Genomic DNA, 23392 nt, shown 5'->3' on the forward strand with positions numbered 1-23392 from the left:
TGTGGGCTAGTGAAGGGATATGGGGTGAATGTGAAGGGCTGACTTTAAAGCTTTAAACCTTTCCCACAGGTGTGGTTATTGCTCTCAAGCCTAAAAGGGATACTTGCCTTTGGCAAAACATCTCCCAGTCATATTTCCCATACCTAGAATTAGGAGACATGCCTCTCTTAATGTTTTGACCAACAACATTCATCAGCCTCACAAGATAACAGATTTTTAGAATTTCAGTATCAACCCTTTGAAGTGCCAAAAATTCCCCTGGCTTGGATGAAAGCTACAATTGCACCCCAACATATATTGTAAAACAAATTCAAAAATCATAGAATTGAAAGAGACCACAAGGGCTTTCTAGTCCCACTCACTGTCATGCAGGAACCCACAACTAAAACACTCCAGAAAGATGGCCATCCAACCTCTGTCTAAAGACCTAAAGAAGGAGAGTCCACCACCCCCTGGGGCAATCTATTCTATTGTCAAGTTTCAAGAAGTCCTTCCTAACATTTGGTGGAACCTCTTTTCTTATAATTTGACCCTATTGGTTCATAATCCTAGTCCCATCATTAGAAGAAAACAAGTTGTTCCATCTATATAGCATTCCTTCAGCTATTTTAATACACCAGCTGCTGAAGCCATTGATGATATGGCTTGGATTGCAGACATTTTACTGCCCTCTTCTGAACATGTTCCAGCTTTCATTACATCCAGGTTCCAAGTCTGAATGACTTCTATGAATCTCTGTTCACATAGTAGAGCTTCCTCCATTCTTCAAAGGGGTAGACAATGAATAAAGAACTTCAGAACTTGAGACTATTTAAAATTGGCATTTTATTGGTTGGTGTTACAAACAGCCTGTGATTTTGATCATGTTTTACATTCGACAGAAGAGAGAACTTTAATTAAACAGGACAGGTTTGTTGGCTCAATTGATCAACAGTAGAAAGACATCACAGTTTGCTAGAAGGAACAAGAGCTGAGCAGATGGATAAAATATGTGTGGAGGAAGATAGAAGGGTTTGTGAGGTGGGGGGGGGGAAGAGTGATAAAACATCAGAAATATATAAACAGTGGTTTTTGATCCCTCCTCTTCCAGATGTTTGGAACTTCAACTCCCAGAATTCCTGAGCACTGGCCAAGCTGGTTGAGGATTCTGGGAATTGGAGTCCAAGACATTTGGAGGACCAAACCACTGGTTTGAACAGATAAAATTGAATCCACCCAGAAGAATTTGTGGATACTTGGGGGATTGGAATAACCATTTGGCTCATAATAGGAGGTGATATGGGAAACAAATGGGAAAGAGGGAGCAGCCTTGCACTTCAGAGTTGAGTTGTACCTACCAACCTAGACCATGCACCACCATAAAGCCAGAGCTTGGAAGAATTACGTTTTTGAACAACAATTCCCAGAATCCCCTACCTGGCATGGTCACTGGGAATTATTGTCCAAAATTATCCTTCTAAAGCTCTGTGCCCATTGCTGTTTTCACTCTTCTCTCTGTCCGGGTTTAACATCCCAGTGGAAATGGATGGCCTTAATAAAATAATCAGAGCGGCCACTGACGTAACGCAAAACAGTGTCCTTTTTGGGTGGAATTGCATTGAAAAGGATGCCCCGGTCCTGTCCAAAGGAGAACTGGCGCCCTTGATCAGTGATTAATTCGAGTTTGTGAAGATAGCTGCTATAACTCCCTCTGATTTGTGTAATGGACTCGCCTGGGAACAATGGGACCTCTTGCAGTTTTCCAAATGGGCCACCCACGTATTGACTCCATCGCTGCCCATAACAGATCTGGAGGCTGGAACAAAAGAAGAGTGTCTACTTGACAATGTCCCTTTTAGAACAGGATTCTCTTTTTCTTGTGCATTACAACTCTCAGAACCTAACTTTTTGTGCAGTACAACCCCCAGAATCCCTCTTTTCATGCACTACAATTCTCCAGTGTTTCCAGGTCTTGTGTGGCACATGGACTTTGGCATTTTTGTGGGAAAATTGCCTTGTTGAGTCATTAGGAGATACTCACTCTGGTAAATAAAAAGGTAAAGGTTTCCCCTGACATTAAGTCTAACCGTGTCTGACTCTGGGGGTTGGCGCTCATCTCCATTTCTAAGCTGAAGTGGAGTGCCATTACCTTCCCACCAAAGCAGTACCTATTGATCTACTCACATTTGCATCCTTTCGAACTGCTGGTTGGCAGAAGCTGAGGCTAACAGCGGGAGCTCACCCCGCTCCCCGGATTCGAACCGCCAATCTTTTGGTCAGCAAGTTCAATAGCTCAGCGGTTTAACCCGCTGCGCCACTGGAGGCTCCAAAAATACTTTGAACTGATTGTCTGGGTCATCACTGTGTGTCTTAGACACTGAAACCTACCCAGATTCTGAAAGAATTGGATAGTTTGGCACCATTTTTACACAATGTCTAAATCATGTACATTTTTTTTCATGGCAAAACTATAAGTCTCCAAAGAAAACAGCTGTTACAGGTACATTTTCAGCCACAGAAAGAAAGGGCAACCCCATTGTGCATACCATCTCCTCATTGAGTAGCATATGTTTAATCTATTGCAAGATCAGAGCACTCTCTCCCTCTCTCCTTTCAAATGGCAAGTGTTTGAACTCTCTTACCCCACGATGAAATGCCAGACAGCTCGGATCCTAATAGCAGTGATCGGCCCTTTCTTTTGGATCCGAGCATGTGTGAACTCATCTCCTTCGCGCCCACCATACTCCCGAGAAGAAGAAGGATGTGATAATGAAGACACTTGTGGCTCAAATTTCCCTGAAAGTAAAATTTCAGAACACAAAAAGTTGAAAGAATAGCCTATTCCTGAACTCGAGCTTGGACTACAATTCCCACAATATCTCAGTCATCACTGGCCATGGTGAGGCCAGCTCTGTCTGGGTGCTGTAGTCCAAACAAGTAACTTTTACCAGCTCTCTACTGAACCCAACGACAAAAAAAGGACAGTGGAACAGTGGCTCTTTTTCCCTAGCCAGGACCTACCTGCATTGATGTTGATACCACAACAGAGGAATGTGAGGAAAATAAAGCAGAACACCCTAGAAAGAGAGATGATTGAGGAATATTTGATTATATGCACTTCATTTTTCATTTCAAGGATCTCAAGATGACATATAAAAGTCACACCTCTTTCCAATTTGACCCAAACAAAAACTTTATGAAGGAGATGATGACATAGTAAATGTTTTCAGATCACTCTGAAATTCATGGAATTTTTTTGTCAGAAGAAACTGCAAGTCACTTCTGGAGAATTGCCTGTCTGCAAGGATGTTGCCCAGGGGATGCCTGGATGTTTTTGATGTTTTTACCATCCTTGTGAGAAGCTTCTCTCATGTCCCTGCATAGAGCTAGAACTAATAGAGGGAGCTCATTCGCACTGTCCCTGGGTTGGATTCGAACCGGCAACCTTCAGGTCAGCAACCCAATCTTCAAATCAGCTATCCTACCAGCATAAGGGTTTAACCCACTGCACCACTGAGGGCAGATGAGCCTGGACAAAAATCTAGATTTTTTTTGGACAAAGTTCAAAGCTCCTATTACCCTGCTCTTCCTGATTTGGGAAGACAAATTCATAGGAACATAATTCCAACTCATTCATAGAAAACCCTACAAACACTTACTTATCTTTAAACAGAAGTGGTCTTTCCCATCCCATTTGGAAGGAAGCAGAATCCCTGTATTTTGCCAGATTTCTAGGGAAGGTTGTATCCTTTACTTACATTGTTGCCTGTGCAGTAGTAGCCATGGCACGATTTGCGGCTTGATTCTGCAACAGCAACTGAAGAGAAACCTCAGATTTTATAGCAGTTGCAATGGAAGGTGTGGAGCAATTTTTCCTTAGAAAACCAAGAGCCACAAAGAGGAACTAGAAGACCAAAGGTGAAGAAATGATGGGCGAAGGAGCACTGCTATGGGGATGGTTTTACAGTCAGGTGGCACATTTATATGGGCACTATACCTTGAAATGGGAGAAAATAGACTCCGTGACATTTACATGATGCATGGAGCCATCTTGGCCCAATACTGGATACAGCCACTTAATACGGCGTGCTCCAAGTTAGAGAAAGTTGGGGAATGTGCTGGAGCTTCCCCAAAGCTCTGGAGCAGCCCTGCACTTCAGAGTAGTGTGAAAACTGGGCTGTTCTGATTCAGAATCAGCTCTGCTGTGTGTTCATAGGTGTCAGTGACACCATCCTGCTTTCCCCATAATCTGAGATGTAGTGAAAACAAGGTGTTACTTACCTGTGTCATGTTGTCATCAATATAGATGTAGCCATAGAGCTCTAAAGAGCCATCCTCCAGTTTGGAGTATTGTAACTTCAGACTAGCCCCATAGTAAATTATTTGTGTTAACTAGACCCAGGATCAATAAGTTCACAACTGTCCTATAGTTAACCTAAATGTTTATTTCATGAAACTTCAGATTACAAAGAGGTAATATTCACAGATTAACTGGCAGTATGTATTTATTCATTGACAAAATATAGTCGGCCCTTGAATTTGTGAGTCTGACTTTTGTGGGTTTCACTACTTGCAAATTTGATTAGAATGTTCTTTCTGACCCATGACCCATCTTCATCCTGGTTGCACAGGCACCTCTGTTGATGTCAGCATGGAGTGTCCACAATGACTAGGAACTCAGACAGGTCTCTTTGGTCAGTTGGGAGCAGCAATGCAATAACATAGCCTCGATCCACTCCCTTTGCCCTGTGATGAAGTTTGCATGAGAAAAGGGATGACAATGGTATCTCATTTGGACAGCAGACTGGTCCAAATAGGACCAGATCCTACTGTCTAACCCAAGGCTGCAAGATTACTCTGGACTTTCGAGCAAACTAGAACATCCACCAACTTTTACAAATGTGGGGCTAAGTCAGATGGACCTGAGTTGACCCGCGATACTTTCTGGAAATAGAGAAACATTGTTAGATAGCCAGCGTGAGTCCATACAAGTTCTGTATGTCTTTGAATCTCAAGTTTTAGGCTCCTGTGGTTTATATTTAATAATAACACTTAACAACCTCAGTACTGATCATTCCTAGGTCTCAGATTTTGGCCTGGAAGCCACAGAGTTTGGGGCATTTCTAAACTGGCAACCCTAGTGACCAGTTCAGGGTTGTCTAGCTGATTCTCTAGCAACATTTTCTCATGTCTCCAGTTTTATTGTCCTTTAGAGAGTTTCTCCCAAGTCGCTAGCAAAGTCCCCAGAGCCTAAGAATAAGTGTAGTGACATGCTGAGCCTATTTGTGATTGTGCAATCACTCACCACACAACTATGGATGACTTCAAGATGCTATTAAAGTCATTCTACTTAGAAGTAACATTTCTCACTCTGAAAATCCCTGGTTTGAAGCTATGTAAGAGTACATTTCTCTTCAGCTTCCTTGCCCCTCAACATGGCCTTTTTGTTTTTCCTTCTGGGCTTCAGACATTTTCTTAAATCAAGGCCACTGCAGTATCACACTGCAATGCGCCTGCCTTTCTTCTTTATTTAAAGCATTCATATATCCCATTTTCAGCTGGAAAGGCTCCCAGAGCAGCTTATCGATCAATTAAAAAAGCCAAACCAAACAGATTTTGCCTTCAGGCTTGCAGCCTAACAAGACAGAAGGAAAGAAGGAAAGAAGGAAAGAAGGAAAGAAAGAAAGAAAGAAAGAAAGAAAGAAAGAAAGAAAGAAAGAAAGAGAACAAAAGGCAAACCAAGAAAACTCAGACAGTGGTATCATTGGGAAGGTATTTAAGAGGGTGCGAATTGCATTAGCGGCCACATAAAAGGGTAAAGGTAAAGGTTTTCCCCTGACATTAAGTCTAGTTGTGTCCGACTCTGGGGTTGGCGCTCATCTCCATTTCTAGGCCGAGGAACCGGCGTTGTCCGTAGACACCTCTGAGGTCATGTGGCTGGCATGACTGCATGGAGTGCCATGCAGTGCCATTACCTTCCCACTGGAGCAGTACCTATTGATCTACTCACATTTGCATGTTTTCGAACTGCTAGGTTGGCAGAAGCTGGGGCTAACAGCGGAAGCTCACTCTGCTCCCCAGATTCGAACCGCCAACCTTTTGGTCAGTAGGTTCAGCAGCTCAGCTGCACCACCAGGAGCTCCTCAGCAGCCGCATACTGCATAAATATACCTACAAAATTAAAACTCTATTCTGTTTTACTTTTTGAACCTTACAGTACGCATCCGCTCCAGTCAAAGGCATCATTATTATCAATTACATTGATGTCTCGAATCCCTCTGTGTTGTCTGCCCATGCTACAAGCACACCGTTTTTTCATTGCTGTTTGTTTTATAATCCTTGATTTTGTTAAATTTACTGAAATTTTAGCTACAATATTGTGGAAAGATCTGGTATGGGAGTGACCCAATAAGTTACTACAGTGAGTGACCAATCCTAATGACACATGTTTCTTATCATGACAAGCTATGATACACACCAAATAACAACTATATGTCAGTATGTGTGTATAGGCAGATGCAAAGCAGAACAGTGGGTGAGTCCTGGCACTACGACTGAAAGAGAAGTAAATCCATAGACCTCCCCAAAAGCATTTGCAGGTTGCCTCAACAAATCAATTACCCATATATACTTGAGTATAAACTAACCCGAATATAAGCTGAGGCACCTAATTTTACCACAAAAAACTGGGAAAGCTGATTGACTAGAGTATAAGACAAAGGTGGGAAAGGCAGCAGCTACTGGTAAATTTCAAAATAAAAATAGATACCAATAAAATTGGGCTGTGGCGCAGGCTGGAGAGCAACCAGCTGCAATGAATCACTCTGACCAGGAGGTCATGAGTTCGAGGCCCGCTTGGAGCCTGTGTTTGTCATGTCTTTGTTCTATGTTAAAAGGCATTGAATGTTTGCCTATATGTGTAATGTGATCCACCCTGAGTCCCCTTTGGGGTGAGAAGGGCGGAATATAAATGCTGTAAATAAATAAATAAATAATAAAATTACATTAATTGAGGCATCAGTAGGTTAAATGTTTTTGAATATTTACATTAAACTGTAATTTAAGATAAGACTGTCCAACTCTGATTACCATATATACTCGAGTATAAGACGACCCGAATATAAGGCGGCCAGGACCCTCACTCGAGGGAGGCTTTTTTCAGCCCTTAAACTTTAGCTCAGGCCTGGGCAAACTTAGGCCGTCCAGGTGTTTTGGACTTCAACTCCAAAACACCTGGAGGGCCAAAGTTTGCCCATACCTTCCCTAGCCAGTTATCCAAAATATTCCAATCTACAGAAATGATGTGGAAGATGGCTTGAATAGTCATGATTTACTGCTCTCATTTTTTCCATTTATGCGAGTTTTACAAGTTCCCATCACTTTAGATCCCACCTTAGAATCATTGGCAACATTTCTGGCTTGAAGCCATGTCAGAAGGCTTTCATCGCTGATTCTCTTTTCAGCATCTCTGCCTCTCTTTGTTGAAGCCCTTGGGCCATTTTCTTTAGGAAACAGAGACACGGCGATAACCTCATGAATTGCGCCTGTCAACATTTGATGAATTATTTATTGTTTATCTTAAGACTTTATACCTAGCACTTAGTTAAAACAGTTCCAAGAGAAGTCTACATGTTATATTTACAATAAGACAAAAAGTCTAAGTGCTCTTTATCTTTGCGTTTGCCATGTAGAGATGAGGTACAAAATAAAAAAGAAGGAAAGGTGCTGAAGGTAAGAGGAAATACTCAAGGAACATGACTTACCATGGCTTCCTAGGTGAGGGGTCTTCACAGAACAGAAGGGCTTCACGGAAGGGGAGTTTGTCAGGACTGAGAGACTGTTATCATCATGGCAATATTGCCATGGTGAATACTCAGTTATTCTGTGTATTCAGTTATAACTGTGTTAACAAATTCCAGCCATCATCAATGGGATGTCGTTTGAGGCGGCCATATAGAAAAGCCAGTTTGAAAGCATCATTTTCTTGAGAGATTTTTAACCCCTAGAAGGAAGTCCAGGGGCCTTGAGATTGCCCAGCCACAATTGCCATGACTCAATAATACATAATCCATCTAAAACACAGACATGTGCTTTTCACCTTAAGAACAGACAAGCATCTTGAGCTCTGAGGGTTATCTGGGAAGGAATCCCACTGGAGCATTGCAGCACACCAAAAAACCAAGGAGTTACCCTGGACCTACGAGAAGTGCTGACTGACTATCAAGCAAAAAATGGGTGCTAGAAATAATATCGTATGAAAGCTGATTGGCACCACCTGGGGATCACAACCAGACACATGAAGACATCTGCCCTTGCGCTTTGCTACTCTGCTGCTGAATATGCATGCTCAGTGTGGAAATTGTACTGTTTATCCTAACTTGGCATGCCAAGAGATGAGTCATTGAACATCAGATTTAATATGCTCCCACCTTTGGCCTAGCTATTAGGAATGAGTGTAGAGAGGATTTTTTGTTAGCTGGCTCTTTTGACAGTCCACATACTTTGGACTGTCCACATAGTCCACATAAACTCGTGCTTGGCTATAAGTCTTTCTTAGGACCTCATGACATGTAGGAACAGGAGAAGTCCCAGGAGACTGGAGGAGGGCAAATGTTGTCCCTATCCTCAAGAAGGGAAAACAATTACCATCCAGTCAGCCTGACATCAATGGCAAGAAAAATTCCTTAAGATCATTAAGGAGGCAGTCTGCAATCACTTAGAATGAAATGCTGTAATTGCTAAAAGTCAGCATGGATTTCTCAAAACAAGTCATGCCAGACTAATCTTACATCTTTTTTTGATAGAGTTACAAACTTGGTAGATGTAGGGAATGCTGTGGATGTAGCATATCTTGATTTCAGTAAGGCCTTCAACAAAGTCCCCATGACCTTCTTGCAAGCAAACTAGTCCAACGTGGGCTAGCTAAGCAATGCTACTATTAGGTGGATCTGTAATTGGTTAAGTTACCAAACCCAAAGGGTGCTCACCAATGGTTCCAATTTGTCCTGGAAAAAAGTGACTAGTGGAGTGCCGCAGGGTTTGGTCCTGGGCCCAGTACTGTTCAACATATTTATTAATGACTTAGGTCAGTGGTTCTCAACCTGTGGGTCCCCAGGTGTTTTGGCCTACAACTCCCAGAAATCTCAGCCAGTTTCCTAGCTGTTAGGATTTCTGGGAGTTGAAGGCAAAAACATCCCATAGGTTGAGAACCACTGACTTAGATGAAGGTTTAGAGGGCATGCTTATCAAGTTTTCAAGTGACACCAAATTAGGAGGGACAGCTAATACTCCAAAGGATAGGATCAGCTTGTGGACCCCTTATCTAGAAGCTAGATATATTCAACCATCTTTGCTGTTTAGGCTGAGATGGCAGTTCTCTAAAAATGAGTTTCACGTCAACGAATCTTGTGTATGATCACTCCAGGTGCCTGATACTCTAGTCGCCTCACATTGTATCCCACTCCTTCTCTCATTTCCCCACTTTTGGTTATGTTCCTCCTTGTGGTTCTTGGTGTTGGTGTTCCTAAGAAAAACTTACACCACTTCTTAAACTGCGACAGCTATAAAATCAGGGGTTCTCTCTGACTTGAGTGATGCAGAATCAGACACGGGGCATCCTCAGCACTGCTCAGGCCACCAAGTAAGCCTGGGAGGGGAAAGATCTTGCTGCAAATCAGCTCACAGTGGGGACATTTGGAAAGTTGTTCTACCTCCAAATTTAATACAACTTGATGGTGGGCTATATACAGTTCTGGGTATTCTACTTTCTATAGCATTTGGGAGGTGCCTCTGGAGCTAGGGAAACATATAGTTTCAGCCAAGACTGGGGAAATTTTAGCCCATTAGGCTATTAGGAATTGTGGGAGTTGAAGTCCAAAACACCTGGTGGGCCAAAGTTTACCCATGCCTGTACTAGGGCAATTTTACCTCAAAGAACAGTGTTACCGCTTGGGAGTTTTCCTTAGAAAGAAGATGAGTAAAGAGAAAGGAATGCTATAGAGGTGTATAAAGTTCTATCTGAAGTTCACATGCTCGTGCCATTGGTTTCCTTCCCATTTAACATTATTAGAGCCATCCTAGGAGATCCTGGGAAAAGTAGCCTTATGAGGCTCCAAGAAACATCTGCTAGAAAGCTCTGGTCCACTGTCCTGAACTACTCCATCTGAACTTTCTAGCAGATCATTCTGAATAGTTCCCTAAACTAGAAGTCCCCAAACTCTTGATGTGAAGGAAGTGGAGTGAAAGAAGTTCTCCCTTTCTCATTATGTGAGAAGCCTGAGTAACCCAAGCTGAATAACTGGAGGTGCAAGACAGATAAAAGGAAATGTATCTTCACACTGAGCATAACATAACATAGCAAAATGGAATATCTGTCATTTTCTTACAATTCCCAGTGCTAGGTATGTTTATTTCCACACTGAAGGGATTTTCTATTTTATTCCAAAATATATCAGAACAAAAAAATATACTTTTACTTCTTTGTTTCTTTTTTTAAGTTCTTATTAGCATTTTTAACATACTTTATGTACAGATGTACTAGAAATAGGATAACTCTTTACATTTATTTATGCATGGATTTTAAATTGCATTGAAATGCTTTTAATGTAAGCTGCTTTAACTCTCCTTTGTGGCGAGTAAAGACAGGGTACAAATAAAATTATTATTATTATTATTATTATTATTATTATTATTATTATTATTGTATATACATATATTAAATAATTATGTATGTACACAGATGTACATAAAATTCCAATCGTAGTTGACTTCATGATCAGCTTCCACTCGAAGCTGACCGTAGGGTTGTACTGGAGGACCTAGAGAGTCCTAAAGATATGTTCTCTCTAAAAATCTCTCTGTACTTCCAGCAGAAATTGACCACAGAGTCACACTGGATGACTTACAGATTCCTAGAGAGATTATAGTAAGCAAATAATTAAATCTTCAAACGTTAAACCCACATATATGTAGGGATGACTGTAAGTCCCAATCATAATCTTAATTTCAACATTCATGTCTCTCACTCTTCTTGACTCTGGCATCCACATAGCTTTTGACAATCAGTGTGCATATTCACACCCCTTCCTAACTGCTACTTTATTGCAATCGCTATACAACACACACACACACACACACACACACACACACACAATTCCTTTAATAACCAACATTTTAACTTGTCCTCAACCTCACGTCCTCAAGTCCAACTTTTTGGCTTTCCCCATATATAAAGCTGACTCCTGTGTGAAACTGATGCTAGACTAGACAAATCTTTGATCTATTATATGGCATTAAATATTTGCCTTTTATGTTGTGAACCGCCCTGAGTCCCCATGGGGAGATAGAAATAGAGTTTGACTTTTACTTACTTACAAGACTTCCTCTGATCTTTTGCTCTTGCCAAACACTTTTTCTAGGATGTCTGGCTTCACACTGCTCACTTTGCTCTTTGTGGGAAGCACCATTACTTCCGGTAAGTAGTCATCATTTCTTAGCTTCTTGAACTGATATTACAACTTCTTGCTAAAAAATGCAATGTGGTAAAATCCTAACAGTGTTGGCCACAAAAAGTGAGTTTTGAGAGTATAGAGAAATGCCACTGTATGCATCACATTCAACTCTTTATTTCCTTTTTTTCCCCAGCATTCCTTCTGCCGCTTTCAGACTCTTCCTATTCTGGTGAGTTTGGCGGAAGCGGAGGGAAACGCTTTTCGCATGCCGGAAACCAAATGGAAGGACCTATCACTGCCTTGAGGGTCCGGGCGAATCAATACTACATTGTGGGGTGAGTGTGTGGTGATCCTATGGGATCTTGGGAGAAGTAGCTTTTGGGGGTCCTTAAAAATCTGCTAGAGAGCTTGAGGCCACATCCCTAAACTACAGTACTCTCCAGGTAATAAGTCCAAATGATTCCCCAAACTAGAACTTCCAGAATTCTTGGTGTGGAGAAAGTGGAAGGAGATAAGTTTTGCTCCTTGTCTCACGATCGTATGGCAAGGCAAGCTGAATAATTGAAGGTGTAAGGCATACAAAAGACATTAAAACATAGTTTCAGTACCTGGATAGCTCCCCAAACTCAAAGCAGCTATGCAATAAAACAGAGAGCAAGTTAAATGACCTACTTTAATGGAGCCACCATTCACCATTGCATGGCACTGCTCCATGGATGGGTACAAGAAGGCTAAAAAGAGCATGATTTTATCAGTTTGTCCAGCTTTCCTCCTTTTCTACATTCTTTTTTGCACATGGACTAATTTAACGCTGACCCATTGTCTAATTCCAGCCTCCAGTTCCGCTATTGCCGCCAGTGGAGTGACTATGTGGGTGGCACCGATGGGGAGATGGAGGAAATCTTCCTCTATGACGATGAGGACATCATCCAAATCACTGGAAGATACGACAGCTATATCCAGAATCTTGTGTTCATCACCAACCAAAGGCGCAGCTTTGTCTTTGGAGCCTACAATGGCTATAGCTATTACGGCTATCGTGGCTTTACCTTCAATGCAGTTCCACTTTATAGAAGCGCGGTCTTACGTTACATCAGTGGCCGGTCTGCTTCTTACATAGACGCCTTGAGCTTCCACTGGGGCAAACCACACAAGAAATCTAAGAAGTGTAGAAGTCACACAGTGTATCAGAAGAAATGAAATACAAGTTATTCATATTCACTGAAAGAGAGGCAAAGCAAGGAAAGGGTGTGCTATATTTGCAGGCAATGCTTCGAGCTTTTGCTATGTGCCACTAATAAGCTATATCAGGAGTGAGCAAATTGTGATAGTCCAAAATGGAGGGGGATTGTGTTTTGGCCTAATTGTATAAGGGAAATTAGGATGCCTATCCCAGGTTAAAACAACCACCTCAGTAGCTAAGAGGTGGTTGCCTAGTCTGCCATTTCTAATGTGTCTTCTTTTATCAGACAACTTTCTTCCACCTTTCCATCCACCAAACCACACAGTCCTTCTCTACCCACTTTTCCACAATTTAATTATCTCTTTTCTCAACCAAATCTGCCCCAATCTTTTTATGTTTCTTCAAAGCTCTCTATGTCTTTAAGTGCTGAGCAATAGTTTTGTTGACAAGCAATATCAATCCAATAAAAGCATATTTGAAACAAACTACCAGTCATTTCTTTATTGACTATTTGCTTTGCAGAAAACATCATTGTGTGAACAGAGATCTTAACAACTCACTTCACTCTGGGACTTGAAGTCATTAACTTTGAAGGCCAACTTCAAACGTTTTGTAAATGGAATGAAGACAAGCAGAGCAATAGTATTCATGCAGAAGTGGTATAAGCTGCCATTCAGTATTCCAATTGTTGTTGTCTAGATTTGGATCTAGATTTGGCAGCGGTGAAGCCGATAACTAATTCTCCGTTGGAGGGGGATTTCTCTCCTCCATACGTAGAGGATTACTATGAACATCTTGTACAGACGAAACAGCTGGCTTTTCAAATTGAAGACTCTATATTGAACAGGGGTAGATGGACCTCGGAAAGAGTGATCCAGAGGTCCTTGGGTCAAATTCTTTCAAGGAGCCTGACGACAGTCAAGATAAAGATGATCACTTGGCTCCATAAGGGCTATCAATCATATGATCGCTCTTTACGCCTTATCTTCACTTTTGAGGATAAGTCTATAACAGAGGAATTATGGGCCCTTAGGTTCCGGCTGCTCTCATGGGGCATTACCATTAGAAGAGTATTTGTGGACCCCGTGATTCGCCCTTTGGTGGCCAACCTATCTTTACACACTCAACCATCTGTTAGGCCCAGAGATAATAGGATGTGTAGTCCTCAGCGTAGGCTCCCCCCTTTAGAAAAGTCTCAATTAGAGACTCTGGCCCAATCATTTTCCGTACCAGACCAGCAACTTTCACCCTCTTCAACCTCACTACGTTTTTCCAGTAGGCCCCATTTATCCCCTTCTTTTGAAGTAAAGTTAGATGGTGTGTCTAGTAACCTTTTGGATCCAGGGAGCTGACTAGATTCTCTTAAGGATGCTCCAATTGAGCCAGACTCCTTGGGGGGTGGGGAACAGGCGGGGGGTGGCTCCATCGAGGTCGTGTGGGGGAGGAGGAGGAATTGCCGTCAACGCATTTCCAGGGAGAAGCGCAACAGGGTTCTTGCGACCCTGGAGAAGGATAGGTGTGGTAGCCTCCATGGTAGCCCCTCCCGGCTGAAGGTCCTGCTGTTTAATGCCAGATCCGTCAAAGGTAAATCATCTATTATCCAGGATCTAATCATGGATGAACATGCGGATCTGGCCTGCATCACCGAAACCTGGTTGGATGATCTGGGTGGGGTTAGTCTTACCCAGCTTTGTCCTCCGGGTTTCGGGGTGCATCAGCAGGCTAGGCCAGGAGGGCGGGGAGGTGGGGTTGCGGTGGTCTTTAGGCAGTCCATCGCCCTGGTCAGATGCGTCGCTTTGCAATCGGTCGGGTTTGAGTGTCTCCACTTGAAGGTGGGTACCCGGGACAGTTTGGGGATTCTGCTGGTGTACCGTCCACCCCGCGACACAGCAGTCTCCCTGCCTGAGCTAGCAGAGGTGGTTTCTAGCGTGGTGTTGGGTTCCCAGCGCCTGTTGGTGCTGGGCGACTTCAACATTCACGCTGAGACCACCTTGACAGGTGCAGCTCAGGAATTCATGGCCGCCATGACGACCATGGGTCTGTCCCAAATAATATCGGGTCCCACTCATCAAGCTGGACATACACTCGACCTGGTTTTTGTTGCGGGCGACGGTTTGGTCGGAGTGGAAGAGCAAATTATTCTTCCATTGTCATGGTCCGACCACTATCTGATCAGTTTAAGACTAACCGTCTCTTCCAACCTCCGCAGGGGTGGTGGACCAATTAAGATGGTCCGCCCCAGGAGACTTATGGATCCTGAGAGATTCCTGAGGTCTCTTGGGGATCTGTCTACCATGGAAGCTGACGATCCTGTCGATGCCCTGGTCACTCGTTATAATGGCGAGTTGTCCAGGGCAATAGACACGATCGCTCCTGAGCGTCCCCTCTTGCTGCGTGGAGTTGCCCCAGCTCCCTGGTTTACTGGGGAGCTGGCGGAGATGAAACGTGCAAGAAGGAGACTAGAGTGCCGCTGGCGGACAACTCGTGACGTATCTGACCGAGCACGGTCTAGAGCCGCTATTAGGGCCTATTCCGCGGCATTGCGGGCAGCCAGGAAAGTTTTCTCGACTGCCCGCATCGCGTCTGCAACAAATAGATCTTCAGAGTTGTTTCGAGTTGTTGGGGAGCTCCTCCACCCTCCTCAGGTTGGGGGAGCACCCGACATCTCGTCAACTCGGTGTAGCGAGTTCGCTCACCATTTTGCAGACAAAGTCGCTCAGATTCGTTCCAACTTAGACGCCGGCCTTGATGCATTGCCAGGTGAGGTAACCGAGGCATCTGTCTGTTCGATCTTGTGGGATTCGTTTCGGCTTGTGCAGCCTGATGATGTGGACAAGATTCTTGGAGCGGTGAGGGCGACCACCTGTGCCCTTGACCCTTGCCCATCTTGGCTCTTAAAACAAGCCAGTGGAGGGCTAGTTGATTGGTTTGTGAGAATAATCAATGCCTCTTTGGAGCAGGGCATATTTCCATCTGGCCTAAAACAAGCTGTGGTGAGGCCTGTTTTGAAGAAAGCCTCCTTGGATCCGGCTAACCTCAGTAACTACAGACCAATCTCTAACCTTCCATTCTTGGGCAAGGTCTTGGAGCGGGTGGTTGCTTCCCAGCTCCAGGGATTCTTGGAAGATACGGATTTTCTGGACCAATCGCAGTCTGGTTTCAGACCTGGCTACAGTACCGAGACGGCTTTGGTCGCCTTGGTGGATGACCTCCGCAGAGAGCTGGACAGGGGGAGTGTGACCCTGCTGGTTCTCTTGGACATCTCAGCGGCTTTCGATACCATCGACCATGGTATCCTTCTGGGACGTCTCTCTGGGATGGGCCTTGGGGGTACTGTTCTGCAGTGGCTCCAGTCCTTCCTAGAGGGCCGTTCCCAGTTGGTGAAGCTGGGGGACACCTGCTCGGACCCCTGGCCATTGACCTGTGGGGTCCCGCAAGGTTCCATTTTGTCCCCCATGCTTTTTAATATCTACATGAAACCGCTGGGTGAGGTCATCCGGAGTTTTGGAGTGCAGTGCCATCTCTACGCGGATGACACCCAACTCTACTACTCCTTTCCACCTAATTCCAAGGAAGCCCCTCAGATACTGGACCAGTGTCTGGCCGCTGTATTGGCCTGGATGAGGGCGAACAAGCTGAGGCTCAATCCTGACAAGACAGAGGTCCTCCAGGTCAGTCGTACGTCTGATCGGGGTATTGGGTGGCAACCTGTGCTTGACGGGGTTGCACTCCCCCTGAAGGCGCAGGTCCGCAGCTTGGGGGTCCTCCTGGACACTGCGCTGACACTTGAGGCCCAGGTGTCGGCCGTGGCTGGGAGGGCCTTTGCACAACTAAAACTTGTGCGCCAGCTGCGACCATACCTCGAGAAGTCAGATCTGACCATGGTGGTCCACGCCTTAGTTACCTCTAGACTGGATTACTGCAATGCGCTCTACGTGGGGCTGCCTTTGAAGACGGCTCGGAAACTACAACTAGTACAACGATCGGCAGCCAGGTTTCTAACTGGGGCAGATTACAGGACGCGCTCAACGCCGCTGTTTAAAGAGCTCCACTGGCTGCCATTTATTTTCCGAGCCCAATTCAAGGTGCAGGTTATCACCTACAAAGCCCTTAACGGTTTGGGACCCACCTACCTTCGAGACCGCATTTCCCCCTATGAACCCGCACGACCTCTTCGCTCGTCGGGGGAGGCCCTCCTCTCGCTTCCACCAACTTCGCAGTTGCAGTTGGTGGGGACGAGGGAGAGGGCCTTCTCCGCCGTGGCCCCCCGGCTGTGGAACTCGCTCCCCAGGGAGATTAGGCAGGCCCCTACCCTACTCTCATTCAGGAAGAGCCTGAAAACTTGGCTATTCCATAAGGCCTTCGTTGACTGATCCTTGTGGGATCATGTTATTTACCTATTAAGCAGTAGACCCTCTGGATTGTTTTTAGGATTCATTCAGCACTTTAAGTATTACACCTGCTGCATAATTATCCCTCCCTGATAACTTGATATTACTTTGCACCTTGGCCTGGATCTTTTGACCCAAATCGGGATCTTAATATTATTGTGTATATTGACTTTTATGACTGTTTTTAATCATGTTGAAGTTTTACTGCTCGGTTTAATGTTTTATCTGATTTGTGCTGTCGTGTCTGGGCATGGCCCCATGTAAGCCGCCCCGAGTCCCTCCGGGGAGATGGGGCGGGATATAAGAATAAAATTATTATTATTATTATTATTATTATTATTGTTGTTGTTATTATTTATATTTATATCCTGCTCTCTCACACCCCAAGGTGGACTCGGATCAGCTTACAATATGGCAATATTCAATGCTCCATATATAATCAAATAAAATACGATGCATTAAATACATAAATACAGATAAAAACATATACATACCCTAAAACTGTAAAAATCATGATTACGGATATATAACTGCTGTGTATTCAGTAAGACTATATAGTCTTGAAAGCCGCCAGTGGTGCAGTGGATTAAACCACTGAGCTGCTGAAGTTGTGGATTGAAAGGTCAGCAGTTCAAATCCGAGGAGCGGAGTGAGCTCCCACTGTTAGCCCCAGCTTCTGCCAACCTAGCAGTTCAAAAACATGCAAATGTGAATAGATCAATAGGTAACACTCTGGCGGGAAGGTAACAGTGCTCCATGCTGTCATGCCAGCCACATGACCCTGGAGGTGTCTGCAGACAACACCGGCTATTTGGGTTAGAAATGGAGATGGGCACCAACCCCTAGAGTTGGACGTGACTAGACATAATGTCAAGGGGAAACCTTTACTTTTACCTTATATAGTCTTTCAGTAAGACTATGTTCAACTGCTGGTGTTTAAGGTGAAAAAGATAGGGCATTTATTTAGTCTTACCATAGGATCATATAAATCCCCCTTGTGCCCCCATGTTCCAGAAGCATTCTCTCCTGATGTTTCGCCCACATCTATGGCAGGCATCTTCAGAGGTTGTGAGGTCTGATGGAAACTAGGCAAGTGGGGTTTATATATCTGTGGAATGTCCAGGGTGGGAGACATTTAATGTCCAGACAGTAAATAAAAAGCAACACTAAAAAAACAGGGGAATTCCAGACAGGAAACAATCAGGGCCAGCTAACACCTCCCAACAAAGGATTCCCACAGGCAGGAAACAGACAGGCTTTGAAGCTGCAAGGCTATTCAATGCTAATCAAGGTGGCCAATTGCAACATTCACACTTGCCTCCAACAAACAAGAGTTCTTTCTCCCCACCCTGGACATTATTCCACAGATATATAAACTCCACTTGACTAGTTTCCAACAGACCTCACAAACTCGGAGGATGCCTGCCATAGATGTAGGCGAAACGTCAGGAGTGAATGCTTCTGGAACATGGCCATACAGCCTGGAAATTTCACAGCAACCAGTTAATATTGCCATTCATAGCTGTCAATGTTAATGAAGTTTTAGCCCAGCATTCCAGTTTGCTTGCTTTTTCCCAGGGAGAAAACTTTAAGGGAGGCCAGTGCAAACCTTTCTTGGTGCAAGGATATTTCTTTTCTCTCTCCTATTGTTCTCTAAATGTCACTGTGCCACACAACATTGCTTTAAAAATAGTGCCAAAATTTCTTTATACATACTTTTCACAAATGAACACTGTGATGTGAATGTTCCATCCAAGTAACATCAGGATGGAAAAAGGCATGAATGATAAACCAAAAGGTAGGAGAGGCTGCAGTTGCTTGCTTTTCTCTGAGTCTAGGGAGAAGAGCAACTTTTTGTTCCAAGTATTGTCGAAGGCTTTCATGGTCAGAATCACTGGGTTGCTGTGAGTTTTCCGGGCTGTATAGCCATGTTCCAGAAGCATTCTCTTCTGACATTTCACCCACATCTATGGCAGGCATCCTCAGAGGTTGTGAGGTCTGTTGGAAAACTAAGCAAGGGAGGTTTATATATCTGTGGAAGGTTCAGGGTGGGATAAAGAATTCTTGTCTGTTGTAGGACAATGTGAATGTTGTAATTAGTCACTTTGATTGGCATCCTCAACTTTCCCCTGTTTATTAGTAAATGGACTGGAAATCATTTTAATATGTTGAACTCAGTTTGCAGCAATTGAAGCAAACAGATAATGGAGGAGGAAAGTGGGAGGAGAAGCTAGAAACTGGGACATTTTAAAAGCAATTGGGAAAGTGGGATGGCAGAAGATTAATACCGATTCCCCTTGCAATATTGGGACAACTGGGATATATATTTTATTTCCTGGCATCACTACACATGGGCAACTGCTGGAAAATGGATCTTTGGGTTGCTTTGCCCTCCTGCAATTGCCAAACTTGGCTTGACCACAGACAGTTGGTTTGCTTTTCCTCAGAATTCATATAAATTTGCCTCCTCATGATGACCGTTATTACCGCAGAGCTTGTTAGAAGCTTTTCATAACCACAGATAGCTGGATATGGTTGCCTGACCACACTTTCAGGGAAGGTGGTTTTATTCCCTTTTCGGAGACCTGGGGCTGGCTCTACACGAGGCATGAGCAAATTTTGGTCCTCAGCTTAAGTGGCTGAGGGGGAAAAGGAAGGGGCCTGAAGCTGTTAGGAATGGTGGGAGTTGAAGTCCAAAACACCCAGAGGACCAAAGTTTTCCCATGCCTGCTCTACACAGTAGAATTAATGCAGTTTGGCACAGTAGAATTAATGCAGTTTGGCAGTTCTAACTGCCATGGCTCAATGTGATGGAATCCTGGGGTTTGTAATCTGTAGTCTTTTCTTTGGTAGAGAAATCCAAAGTCCTTGTAAAGCTAAAAATCCCAGTGTCGTAGACATAAAAACAAGCGATACTGGGATGTTGAGTAAAAAGTTATAAAGTTATTCTCTTGTGCATTGAACTATGGCAATGTGTTGAAGTGCATCCTTCTTTCCCCCTCTAATTTCCCCACCTTCAGGCATGTTCCTCCTTGTGGTTCTTGGTGTCTGCGTTCATAAGAAAAGCTTACACCACTGTGTACATTGCAACAGCTATAAAATCCAGTGATCTCCATCACCTGCTATTGTAGAACATCAACAGACCATCCACAGACCTGTGCTTAGACCACCAAGTAAGTCCAGGGTGATGTGGGAGGGAATCTGGCATTAATTTCATCTTAAAGATGGGGCATTGCTTTCTTTATGATGTGAGGAGTAGAACAGTTCTTTACCAAAGAATATTGGGGTATAACCACACTTGAATATAGCACTCCAACACTATATATTCCCCCCAACACCAAAGGTCTGGAAGAATGCAACCAAAGTGATCAAGGATGTTGGGACAAGAAAAGAGTCCAGCATTTGGGTGAGAAGAGAGTGGGGCAGGAGATATAATAAAGATTTCCCCCTGATATTAAGTCTAGTGTCTGATTCTGGGGGTTAGTGCTCATCTCCATTTCTAAGCCAAAGAGCCGGTGTTGTCCATAGACACCTCCAAGGTCATGTGGCCAGCATGACTGCATGGAGCACCGTTACCTTCCCGCCAGAGCGGAACCTATTGATCTACTCACATTTGCATGTTTTCGAACTGCTAGGTTGGCAGAAGCTGGAGCTAACAGTGGGTGCTCACTCTGCTACCTGGATTCGAACTGGCAACCTTTCAGTCAGCAAGTTCAACAACTCAGCAGTTTAACCCAATGTGCCACTGGGGAATATAATACAGGTTGAATATTACTTATTTGGGATTGCAAAATCCAAAATTATCCATGTGGGTGGCTGGGATGGTAACACTTTTGCTTTGTGATTGTTTCGTGCTCTAAATTATTAATTATTATGAAATTATTTTCAAGCTATATATAAGCTACATATGAAACATTAATTATTTTGTGTTTAGACTTGGCTCCCATCCTCAAGGTTTCTCATTATGTACATGCAAGTATTCCAAAATCTGGAGAGAAAAAACTCTGAAACATGGAACTCATCTAGTACCAAATACTTTAACTCTCATGGCTCAAAGCTATGAAATCCGGGGATTTGTAATTTGGTGAGGCACCAGCACTCTTTGGCAAAGAAAGCTAAAGACTTTGTAAAACTACAACTCCCACAATTCCATAGCATTCAGCCATGGTGGTTGAAGTGGTGTCAAACTGATTAATTTGACAGTGTAGAGATATACCCCTCAGACATGTCTCTGGTTTGAGCCAAGTGTTCCTTCTGTTTATATTCTTGCATAACTCTCTTTCTAGGATGTTTCGCATCCCATTCCTCATTTTACTGTGTTGGGGAAGCGCTATCAATGCAGGTAATTTTTATTTGTGTCTTACATTTATATTCTGGCTTTCCAAAATCATGCTCACAACCTTGTCTAACTCCTACAGCTGCAGACCACCTCTCGTTTTAGGTACATGAATATGCTACTATGACTTATTGGACCCCTTTCTCTCTTATTTCAGCATCTCTACTGCCACTTTGGGATTCTTCCTATTCTGGTGACTATGGTGGGAATGGAGGAAAACGCTTTTCCCATGCTGCAAACCAGCAGGATGGACCCATCACTGCCATTAGGATTCATATTGATTCAAATTATATTGTGGGGTCAGTATGTGCTTGGACATATAATGAGTAAGATATTGGCTGAAAACTAAATACAGTCAACGATCCACATTCGCTGGGGTTGGGGGCACTCTTAAATAAATAAATTTTACTATTTTCTTCTGTTTCCTGCAGTTTGGGGACTAATTCCATTCCCTATTTTGTTCCACCAGTCTCCAGGTACGTTACGGCCGCCATTGGAGTGAGTATATCGGTGGTTCATCCGGTGAGCGGGAGGAGATTTTCCTGCACAAAGGCGAGTCTGTCATTCAGGTCACCGGGAGGTACGGTTCCTACGTCCAGAGACTGGTCTTCATCACTGATCAAAATCGCACCTTCATCTTTGGAAATGATGCAGGCACTACCTTCAATGCAGCTCCAATTTTCAAGGGCACCGTCTTGCGATATTTCACTGGACGAGCCAGCTCATACATCAACAGCATTGGTTTCCACTGGGGTGACTATCCCAAGAATGTTCCCAATTGTGCAGAGAGGGGAAATCTTTGAGGTACATACTATTTATGGCTTAGATGCGGGATGGGAATAGGAAAGGCCTCCAGATGTTCTTAGATTGCAAGCCACAGCCTTCCTCACCATTGGCTGTGCAGTCTAGGGATGCTCAAAGTTACTGTCCAATAAAATCTAAAGAGCTAAATAATTTTCTGAGTTGTCGAAGGCTTTCATGGCCAGAATCACAGGGTTGTTGTATGTTTTCCAGGCTGTATGGCCATGTTCCAGAAGTATTCTCTCCTGACGTTTTGCCCACATCTATGGCAGGCATCCTACCTCACAACCTCTGAGGATGCCTGTCATAAATGTGGGCAAAATGTCAGGAGAGAATACTTCTGGAACATGGCCATACAGCCCGGAAAACATAGGTAAAGGTAAAGGTTTCCCCTGACGTTAAGTCCAGTCATGTCTGATTCCGGGGGTTGGTGCTCATCTCCATTTCTAAGCCGAAGAGCCGGTGTTGTCCGTAGACACCTTCAAGGTCATGTGGCTGGCATGACTGCATGGAGCACCGCAAAACATACAACAACCCTAAATAATTCTCGCCCTTGAAGCAATGAGATTGCTGAGAACAAACTTGAGCTTTCTTTTTATTTAATTATCACACCCCCATTACCTCCTTCCCCAAGATAATTCTTTCTGAGCCCTGAACCCATCCACCCATTCTCTATTGATCCACTTTTAACATTGGCAATGCACCATTATGGTTTTCTGTGGGAGAGCAGATGGTGACTATTGGATGGCATATGTTCTATATCAGAAACTAGAGCTGATGTGGTCTGTCCAATGCAATTTTTTTGGTCAATCTAAAATTGACCAAAAACTGATTCGTAACCCTTTTGGTACTAATGCTGGAGATTGGTCCCTGGTCAAAGTGGTCCCTGGTCAAAGTGATCCCTGGTCAATAATAATAATAATAATAATAATAATAATAATAATACAGTAGAGTCTCACTTATCCAAGATAAATGGGCCGGCAGAACATTGGATAAGTGAAAATCTTAAATAATAAGGAGGGATTAAGAAAAAAAGCCTGTTAAACATAAAATTACATTATGATTTTACAAATTAAGCACCAAAACATCATGTTTTACAAGAAATTGACAGAAAAAGCAGTTCAATACACAGTAATGTTATGTAGTAATTACTATATTTACGAATTTAGCACCAAAACTTTGCGACATTTACTACAAAAACTATGACTATTAAAAGGCAGAATGTCTTGGATAATACAGAACCTTGGATAAG

The 23392-nt window shown here is 43.6% G+C and overlaps 3 protein-coding genes across 3 annotated transcripts; 2 read left to right on the forward strand and 1 right to left on the reverse strand.

Annotated features, from left to right (window-relative positions):
* Window positions 1-805: 805 nt before the first annotated feature.
* On the reverse strand, window positions 806-10535 carry LOC100567815 (zymogen granule membrane protein 16). The gene is made up of 4 exons (XM_062984641.1): window positions 3738-10535; window positions 3001-3056; window positions 2622-2775; window positions 806-1795 (listed from the first exon to the last, which is right to left on the reverse strand). The coding sequence occupies exons 1-4, from the start codon at window positions 3761-3763 to the stop codon at window positions 1483-1485; spliced, it is 549 nt and encodes a 182-aa protein (XP_062840711.1). The 5' UTR covers window positions 3764-10535; the 3' UTR covers window positions 806-1482.
* On the forward strand, window positions 9580-13091 carry LOC100568007 (zymogen granule membrane protein 16). Its single transcript, XM_003228218.4, has 4 exons — window positions 9580-9619; window positions 11397-11452; window positions 11623-11764; window positions 12263-13091. Exons 2-4 carry the CDS (start codon window positions 11398-11400, stop codon window positions 12627-12629), a joined length of 564 nt encoding a protein of 187 aa, XP_003228266.4. The 5' UTR covers window positions 9580-9619; window position 11397; the 3' UTR covers window positions 12630-13091.
* Window positions 13092-18770: 5679 nt separating this feature from the next.
* On the forward strand, window positions 18771-22462 carry LOC100568203 (zymogen granule membrane protein 16). The gene is made up of 3 exons (XM_003228219.4): window positions 18771-18801; window positions 21497-21638; window positions 21809-22462. The coding sequence occupies exons 1-3, from the start codon at window positions 18771-18773 to the stop codon at window positions 22140-22142; spliced, it is 507 nt and encodes a 168-aa protein (XP_003228267.1). The 3' UTR covers window positions 22143-22462.
* Window positions 22463-23392: the final 930 nt, after the last annotated feature.

The sequence above is a fragment of the Anolis carolinensis genome, chromosome 6 (assembly GCF_035594765.1).
Source record: "Anolis carolinensis isolate JA03-04 chromosome 6, rAnoCar3.1.pri, whole genome shotgun sequence".
In the NCBI taxonomy this organism is placed as follows: Eukaryota; Metazoa; Chordata; class Lepidosauria; order Squamata; family Dactyloidae; genus Anolis; species Anolis carolinensis.

Excerpts from the sequence above, each read along its gene's own strand:
- LOC100568007 (XM_003228218.4), top strand. The coding sequence starts at position 11,398 with ATGTCTGGCTTCACACTGCTCACTTTGCTCTTTGTGGGAAGCACCATT. Across the intron at positions 11,453-11,622 it reads GGGAAGCACCATTACTTCCG|CATTCCTTCTGCCGCTTTCA; the intron begins GTAAGTAGTCAT and ends TTTTTTCCCCAG. Across the intron at positions 11,765-12,262 it reads AATCAATACTACATTGTGGG|CCTCCAGTTCCGCTATTGCC; the intron begins GTGAGTGTGTGG and ends GTCTAATTCCAG.
- LOC100567815 (XM_062984641.1), bottom strand. The coding sequence starts at position 3,763 with ATGGCTACTACTGCACAGGCAACAAT. Across the intron at positions 3,057-3,737 it reads ACTACTGCACAGGCAACAAT|GGTGTTCTGCTTTATTTTCC; the intron begins GTAAGTAAAGGA and ends CTCTCTTTCTAG. Across the intron at positions 1,796-2,621 it reads GTCTGGCATTTCATCGTGGG|CCTCCAGATCTGTTATGGGC; the intron begins GTAAGAGAGTTC and ends CTTTTGTTCCAG.
- LOC100568203 (XM_003228219.4), top strand. The coding sequence starts at position 18,771 with ATGGAAAAAGGCATGAATGATAAACCAAAAG. Across the intron at positions 18,802-21,496 it reads CATGAATGATAAACCAAAAG|CATCTCTACTGCCACTTTGG; the intron begins GTAGGAGAGGCT and ends CTCTTATTTCAG. Across the intron at positions 21,639-21,808 it reads GATTCAAATTATATTGTGGG|TCTCCAGGTACGTTACGGCC; the intron begins GTCAGTATGTGC and ends TTGTTCCACCAG.